Source organism: Schistocerca serialis, chromosome 1 (genome assembly GCF_023864345.2).
Source record: "Schistocerca serialis cubense isolate TAMUIC-IGC-003099 chromosome 1, iqSchSeri2.2, whole genome shotgun sequence".
NCBI classification, from domain to species: domain Eukaryota; kingdom Metazoa; phylum Arthropoda; class Insecta; order Orthoptera; family Acrididae; genus Schistocerca; species Schistocerca serialis.
Window position 1 is genome coordinate 566,547,752 of NC_064638.1, and position 9,510 is coordinate 566,557,261.

General features: G+C 35.1%; 1 protein-coding gene across 1 annotated transcript in view; it reads left to right on the forward strand.

Moving 5' to 3' along the window:
* The first annotated feature begins 847 nt into the window (after positions 1-847).
* LOC126416127 (esterase FE4-like) overlaps positions 848-9,510 on the forward strand; it is a 47,989-nt gene continuing 39,326 nt past the window's right edge. The window contains exons 1-2 of the mRNA XM_050083707.1: positions 848-851; positions 1,149-1,297. Coding sequence (XP_049939664.1) covers positions 848-851; positions 1,149-1,297 — 153 coding nt within the window. The remainder of the gene's footprint in view (positions 852-1,148; positions 1,298-9,510) is intronic.

Here is a 9,510-nt window from a genome sequence, read left to right on the forward strand (position 1 = left end):
CTCCATTTAGCACTGTTTCGTCACAAACAATACACTTGATTGAAATTAAGTCCTCAAAAACTGCAGAGCGGTTTAAAGTTACGTGTACACTTGCCGCCATATTGCAATACCCAATCAATTTCGCGTCAGGATTGAGCATGGGAGAGATAAGGAGAGGAGATAAGGAATTTTTATTGTCTCAATGACTTATACACAGGAACACTGTGATGCCTACAACAATGATACCCACATATAGAGATTACTGGTGACTGTACGTTCTATTATAGACAATAAAAATTCATTATCTCCTTTCCTTATTTCTCCCATGTTTTTTTTTAAAAAACATTTACTTATGCACTCTGGCACCAGTAGCAGTGTGAGCTTGAACAGGAATTATTCTACTGATGTGTACCCAGTCTGTACTTAGTCTGCTGATGTGTTCCCAGTTTCACCAGACAATATATTTGCACAGTGACTATCAGTATGTCAATCAAGAGTGTTATCTCCATACTCCTTTTTCAGTCCCTTGTTGAAATGATGTGGATTTCTTTTGTAGTGACCCTTGTACATGGAAAACTGTGTGTTGGTCTACAACTCTTGTGAGCCATCACTGTGGATTCACTTGATATAAACTTTTGAAATATTTACCTTTTTCATTGGCACCCAAAGCTAAAACTGGACCACTGACAAGCATATCTGAATATTTGCTGCATCTCATTTCTGTATTTGTATCTATTATAAGCATAATAATTATTGCTGTACAGTCATTTAATTTCCTTTGTAAACCCCCTCCCCTCCCTAACTAAATCTCTTTTACCACTACTGAAAATTAAGACTGGCAAGAACATTCTCCTAAAACCTTGTATGAATGAGTATAAATTCCTGTTAATGTGATGCAGCATAGAATGTTTAATTATAGGGGCACAGTTTTAACCACATAGCTGCTGCCATTGTGTCACTCCTGTGCTGTAATGTGGAGGCCATTATGAAACTAATTAGAAACACATTTGGGGCACCTTCTGCCTGATCCCTTATCAGCTGATGTCACAATCTGGTGGGACTAATGTCTTCGCTGTCTATATATAGGTGTTCCCCTATTGTATGACACAGTGCTAAACCAATACTTGTGATTATGTTACTGTTACTATTTATCTGTATTTTATGCATAGGAAAATCTGTGTTCGGTCAACGACCCATGGTCCAAATATCCGATGGAAAAATAAGAGGAATTTATGACTTTGCCTATTATGGAAGGCAGTTTGCAGGCTTCATTGGTATTCCTTACGCTGAACCTCCACTTGGTCAACTTCGATTCAAGGTATCAGTGAAAATGGTTTCTTTTTGTTTTATTCAAGTATATCTACATTAAACCACGTTAAGATCTACAGGTGCATTTTTTGTTCTTGTGTAACCCACACCAGAAAACACACTTGTGTATAGATTGTCAAAGATGTCAACAGAAAAATGTTATATCAGAAGCAGAGCAGCAGTTTTAGTGTAAGACTTAGGAGAGTAAATGTACATGTTTGTAAAACTTATGTATTCTTTATTGCCGTGCTGACATCAACTGCCCATCACAGACTTTCTTCAAAATATGCAGATAGTGTTATTTGTTACAGAAATTCAATACAAAACCACTTTTGTTTATTTATTTTAAGACACAGAATGCTAACTTCCTTGTTATATTACCAGATACAACTGATATAATTAGAGGTAATATCTTCTCTGTATTATCACTAAAAAATTTTAAAAATCATATTTTTATTATTTTTACAAATTATTTACTTAAAAACACCATCACAGAATTTATGAAAATTGTGCAATACAGTGTGAACATGAATAAAACTGACAAATTGCAGGGACAGGTTGCTGACTGAAAATGGAGGAAAAAAGGTCCTATGAACATGTCTCTGGAAATGCATCGTTTCCACAATAGATGGCGCTGATGAATGACAATTCCTCTGGCCACATGCCATGTGTTCCTTGTGTGTTTCAGGCTGTGTGACTGATGCAGCATACAGTAAGCGGCAGGATGGCCTGGTATTCATGTCAGGAACAATCTGAGATGGTGTTTGTGTGCGGCCAAGCACATGGAAATGGTCAAGAGGCAGCATGGCTATATCAAAAGCAAATACCCTTACAAACACCAACCACATCACACAACATTTCAAGATCCTTTTGGATATTTGTGTGATCATGCAAATGTACAAAAAAGGGCTTGAAATTTTTTGTAATGTGACTGGTTCCCATGAGGGTACTTGTTTCGTCATAGCTGTGCTGCCTCTTGACTGTTTCCATCTGGTTGGTCATACACAAACATCATCTTGGTCTGTTCCAGACATGAATACCAGAGCATTCTGCATGCTTACAGTATGCTGCATCAATCACATGGCCTGCAACGCACAGGGAACAGACGGCATATGATCAGAGGAAATGTCATTCATCAGCTCTCTCTATTGTGGCAACGATGCAGTTCTGGACACAAGTTCATAGTACTTTTTCCTCCCTTCCAGTCAGGAATTTGTCACTGTAGTTTGTCAGATTTATTAATGTTCACCCTGTATAGTGTTTGGTCAATGTGTTAGTAGTTACTAAAAACAAAGTGGGCAATATTTTTTAGTGTAAAGTGTTAGAAATTTTTCTAGATTCTGTATATTTCGCATTATTTAATTTCTAGTGTAAGATATGCATGTTGGCAACACTGTTTCCCACTGTCTTTTGTTTATAACAAGGAAGTGAGAACTAGCACATGAATCATTGTGCATAGAATTTTGTGTCTGGTTTCAACTTTTTGCCAGGTAAATTGTTGGAAATCTGTCAGAGGTCTTGCAGAAATATATTGGTCCGTAAGTAACAGTGTTACTATCACATCCATTGTGTATCAAAAATTATGAGGTGATCAGTTTTTCCTACTGACTGATAGAAGCACAGCTCATAAGGAAGTTTGTCTGGAACCAAAGATTTTCCGGTATGATTTAAAATATAGACTGCTGTATTGCAAGGTTCTGCCCACAATAGTTTGCTTGAGTTCAGCATGAAATGTGCAGCTTCAACAATTGTTCTATTTTCACATTTGGTCACATTATACTGTTCTGGTGTATAGGGTGGAGGAATCAGCAGTTCTATTCCCTTATCTATGAGCAATTTCTTAAGTCTGTTGTTGTTAAATTCTTTACCTCTCACATGTAAACTGTTTAATGACATGTCCTTTGGTTTGAGCTTCATTTAAATATAAACTTAATTTTTGTGCTTCAAAAAGAAAATTTGATTAAATTTACTGAAATTGTCTTTAAAACATATGTAATATCAAGCACCTCCAGATGACTCTGTACTCATTGGTCCATTGATAACTGTGAGGATTAATTCACAAGTAACTGTGGAACAATTTACTCTTTGTCAGAATGGTAGTCTGTGCATCTTTCCTAATGCACAACCACCACAAAATTCATCCTTACAAACATCCATATTGATGTTAAGTTTCTTCAAGATGTTCTTTATGTGTTGTTTATTTTGATGACTGAATCTTTTGTGATACATTTGTAATGTTTCAGAAGATGTCACAAGTAACTATTTCCTCTTCTAACAACACACATAGCCTGTCATGATGATGTCACCACTGGCTTTCTCCCAAATCCTAACACTTTTACAGTTAAACATTATGTTGCAACCTTTACATATGGCTGATTTGGCTGAGAGCAGCAACCTTTACATATGGCTGATTTTGCTGAGAGCAAATGAACACTTGCATTAGGCACATATAAAATGATCTCCATTCTAGCACTATACCATTGATTGTTTCATCTTATTTCAATATAGATTTTCTTGATCAAATGTGCAGATATTAGTACCATGTTTTCCTAATGAAGCTACTTCAGGAACATCAAATTCACTGTACAAAATAAAGTACTGTTTCATAGCACCAATAGCACAGTACCTTTTATTCATGTCAATATAATTTCTGTTAGACAAACTCAGGGTGCATGAAGTAAATACATTGTTTCTACTCATCTTCTATTCTTGCCACATGATATTTCAATTAAGAGCATTCAGTGGACACTCCACTGCCCAATGACCTAGTTGATTAATTTATTGCATAGAAATTTTCAATTTGCTCACATCTTCTTTTTCCATGTGTTAGAAATGACAAATGCAGTCATTTGTGTTGCATTTTGTTCACAAGATTTAGTGGTACAAAGTTTCTCAATAAGTAAGTTCAAACTATAATTTTCTGCTGGTATTGTCTCCCAGAGCTGTTTAAAATGATCATATTCCTTTCCCAGTGTAGATAAAATTCGGCCATTTAATATTCTTTCAGACAATGTATTCTTTTCATATTTTGTTAATTCATCATTTAGATCTATTACTAACTTTTGAATTGTAGCCAAATGTATGCTAATATTTTCTGCTTCATTTGATTTGACCTGAAAAAAGTTTTCGGTTAACATGCCCAAGTATTTCATGCCACTATGCTCAAATTGAGCATGAAGTTTGCCCCATAGTTCTTTAGCATTTTTGATCATCAGCACAAGTTCAGCAACTGGCTTGCTTAGTGCACTTGATATCAGACTTTCTGTTTTCGCATCATTCTGTTACCATTCTCCATATGCTACCTTCTGTTTACCTGTACATTTCTGAGGCAACATAACAAGTTTGCACATACTGATAACAATCCCTTTGAATTTATACGAATGCAGCACCTTAGAGATGTGCCATTTCCATTTTGACCAATCATCAGGTGCTTCAAGTTTATCAATATTCACTTTATAATCTCCATTTGTGCACATGTTCTTACCGTATGACTCATTTCAACAAAAAATTCTTCTACCAGCACACGGTGGATTGAATCAGTTTTTTTTCTTTTTTAACTAGTTTTATTCATGATTAGTACATTTTCAGGAGACAGCTTTACTTTGTAACTAAAACAAACTTCAAAGATATTATATAAAAACAAGAATATTTCAAAAAATACCCAGTAATATGCTACCACTTTACAGAGAATACCAAAACATTTTTCCTTTTATCACAAAAAATAACATATTTACTCATAAAAAGTGAGTGTTAAGAAATGCATGTTGAATGATGTATGCACAGGGTAAAATTTTGTAAGAAAATTTTATATTGAACCAGAGATGGTCAAATGTAGTATTGATTTTCGTTTAATTTTCGTCTATGGTCACAAATGTTTTGTTAACAGATATGACCATCATCAGATCTGCAGCAAAAAATGGAAAAAAAACACAAATACACTCACAGATTGTCTACAGCTTAAAAACAATCAATAGACAATAATGAAAAGTACTACTGACATATATATGCATTCGTACACTTAAGTATGAAGAGGAAAGTCCTAATGTACTGCAGCCATAGTGGCATCGTCAAATGTTAAATGCAAAATCAGCATGAGGATTGTCAAATATATATAAATAACATCATATGCACGAGTCATGTTGTCAGTAGAACTATGGTCCAAAACAAGCTGCTGTACAGTAGCCACAAGATGTTTGTGTTGTAAGTTCACAAGATCTCACTAATGTAGGCATACACTAGTTTTCAATGATAAATTGAACAGTGTAAAATAAAGGGGGATACAATAGTTAAAGTCTGTAATGAGTTTATAATGTATAAAAGGCATTGCAGTAATAAAAAGTGATGAAATAGAACACGACAAAAGTCAGATTGTTAAAAAGAGGAAGAGTTAAGAGACAGTAGTTGACATATGCTCAAGTGCCAATATTCTAAATAATGACATAAGTTATAAACACTGTTGATAGTGCACAGAATAATATTAAAAAAAAACTATAAAACAAATCACTAAAGAAGCCACAATGAAAGAAAACATAATGCTGCACATAATCAGTGCCCTCTGTTAGTGCTAATGCCAGAATTACTCACAGGCGAGAAGTGGTTGGAGGAACATGACTGCCAAGGGCCCCTCGTACCCTGCGGCACTCCTTTGCACGAAGGGAATGATTAAATTCCGTAACAGTGCATGACCAACATTATCTAGTTAATGCAGTATATGAAATGAACACTCCAATGAATTTATAAAGCTAATTGTTAATGTATAGTCAGTTTATTGTGTGCTAATTATGACCATTATTAATTTTCAAAGAGTGAAAATACAAGTTTTAAAGTTAGTGCCATACTGTTGCTTACCACAAGTCAATACCAGTTCCCAGATCCATGTCATTTTTGATTAATTATTTCGCTCAAGAAGTACTAGTCTCAGTCATAATTAAAATGTATGCTAAGCAACAGCCTTGCACAATAGCTGTATGTGAACTATACAATTTAAAGTTCTAACAGCGAGCAGTGTGAAGAGCATTACCATTGCACAGATAAAGGTAAGAAATTTTATTATTTGAGGGACAGAATTCATTAAGAACAGGGACCATTATTTTCAAATTAATCAAGTTTTATTTCACCACCAGCGCCAATTTCAAATCAATAGTGTTGCACTAGATTCAGTTTTTGGTGTTACAAAAATTCATGCCGTTTTGGTTTGGCTTAAAGTTATTGACAGTTTACATTCTTGCAGTCAGAAAAGTTCAGTACAGAGCAAAGCACATAAGTGGTGAGACAAAATACACGTTCACATGCCATTCCCATTCTAATAGGTGTGTTGTAGACTACCGTTAGTTATGTTACTACATACATACATGTAAAGGAGGCAACTGTGCATCTTGCACAGGCTACTTCACAGGTTGTAGAAACCTTACATTCAGATCCCAGTACATTGATTCTTTTGCCCTTTCTTGTGGCTAGAAATAAAGATAAATTTTAAATGAAAACAATGTATGGAGCCACAGTAGAATGTAGACTTCGCCTCTTTCCCGAAGGTGCAGATTGTGTGTCCTGATACAAGGATATTTAACAAGCTGCTTGTAGCTGTAATGTAATAAATTAGGAGTGTCTACTGTTTCAAAAGAAAATTAAAAACATATCTGATTAGTTGCCCCTTCTACCAATTACCTATCTAGATTTGAAGATTGATCTGGCAAAACATTGTAGAGTAAAACTACATTGAATATGGAGATTTTTATTATTATAACCATAATACAGCATAGTGGTCAGCACATCTGACTGCATTGCAGAACACCTAGGTTTAGTTCCTTGTAATGTCAGGAAATTTTTGTTGAGGAGCTACTTGAGTGAAAATTAGTGGCTCCAAAGCATGGAAGGCTGACAGTGAGTGGGAGAGCAGTGTGCTGACACCATGCCCCTCCATGCCACATCTGAATGACACCCCTGGCAGAGAATGGCTGGGAATCTGGTAGTTGTAACCATCTGAATGGCGTGCTGCCCAGCAGTTTACTCCAATCTTCATTGAGAGTGGCATAAAAATTACATACAACTTACCTCAATGGCAGCTCTTTACATGGAGAGTAGTGCAAACTGCCTACTGTACCATTCAAATGACTGCAACAACAGCATGTAAATCATGATATACATCATATATTTTACACTTGCCAGACTTAAAAAGAGTTATTCCAGTGAATCTCTCTTTTACAGGTATGCTATTCTGATGCAAAAAACACAAAAATTTAAAAAAACAAAGTGTATTTCTGTATCTCAGTGATTAATGAAGGTGAGAAAATGCATTGGTCTTTCTTTCTAGAGCTCTTGGTCACAATCTGTGTAGGTGAAAAGAGATTTCAAATATCTTTAATGAGTTATTTGATATGAAAGTGTTCGGCACTACACCCTGTATATCTGTTTAGTCATAGTTAATTTGTGACACAGAATATGATGAGTGACTGTATGAGTGAATGAAGATGTTGTTTGTGAATTACAGAGTACTGTCATTTCAGTGTTGCAGAAACAGATATTATTTTTTCGGTTTCAGGATGGGCAAAATAAAACTTATTATATCTATATTTACAGTAGGATCAACACAGGATTGACCCCTTTAATGAACATCATAGAAAATGCCATAAATGGGTACCATTCACATCAATACTGTGCAATGGTCAATTATTTTAGCTGTGAGACATGTATAGCAGCTTTTCCTGAGGCATAGTAGCAGTACTGTTTTCAGTGTTATGCTGTAGCTCTTTCAACACAGAGGATTTTTTGAGTAACCCTGATCCTTCAGTTTCAGCCATAGGTAAAAATCACAGGGAGAGACATCAGGCAATCAAGGTGGTCAGGAGATTGCACTGCCCCACTGATTGTCCTCTCCTTGCTAAACTCTTTATGCACTCGTGAGAATTTGTCAAGGTTGTGTGTGCTGTTGCTCCATCTTGCTGAAAATATGCATGCAGTCATTCATCTTCTGTGAGTTTATCCCCATATGGATTAAAGAATTTATGGACATATTGGCAAGCATTGACAGTTATAAATATTTACTGGGCTAGTTTTGCTTTGCCCATGCTGTGTATGGTTCTGCTACAATGTCTGCCTGATTTAACTGAGAAATGATTGCAACTACTGAAATTATATTTATAACAAATAGAATAATGGAGTCATGTGGCATCAACATCATTCATTTAAGACTGTAAAATTTTAATAATCAGATTGTTATTCCATAATATGTGAAAAGGTGTGGATTATTCTGAAATATTCACTTTCACATACTCTGGATAGAAATGAAAAATGTAAGTAAAACACGTTTAAACATGCTTGTTCTTTTTTTTTTTTTTTCAGAACATGCTCACAGTAACTGAAAATGTTACTGACAATAATATGTCCTCTGTAAGTTGTTCATTTGAGTCTTTGAGAGTTGTGGACATTTTAACCTGTAGCATTGTTTCTTTCTCCATATTATAGTTACAGTTTATTTTTTGTCCTCTGGATCAGTTTTACAATGATTTTAGACATGTTATGTTGCACATTTATACATAAATAAAGACATTTCTTGGAAATTGGTCATTTGATACATGAAATCCTTCTGTAGTAATGTTTACTGATAATATTTTTACTCAGTGATATATGCTAGCCTGCACTGATTTATGCAACAGTCTAGCACACATAGGGAAAGTCTACAATGTAATTGTTTTTTTGTCATACTGCTAATAATAATAAATAATACATTTAGAAGAACTGGAGACTAGTTTTTTTGTTTATCTATGTTAAACTCACTGCACAGAAATATTAGGACGTTTATACATATTGCAGCACTATGTCTTAGTCTGTATGCTTTCTTCTGTATTTTCAACAATACTCTTTATTTTCCTTTTCCTTCTTTCAGGAAAATATGACATTCCAACTCACATTTGTCGTATGGATTTGCCAACAAGTACTGTTTTACCTTATACCAACATCCAGAGATGAGGTGCTCCTTTTGTTTTCTTTTGAAGGTGCTCAGTTCCTTTATGCTCTTGAAGCTAGATGGTAGTCAATTATAAAATAAGCTTCTTGTAATTGTAGGGTTCCTGTCTGTCATTTTCAATCTTCTGCCACAGATGTGTTAATTTTCTCAATTCCTTGAATTTGTTTTTGCAGGATTCCTGAGGTGACCATTTAGCTATGCATCTAATGGCTTTCTTTTGAAGTTTTAGGATTCTTTAGATATGTACATCTGCTCCACCA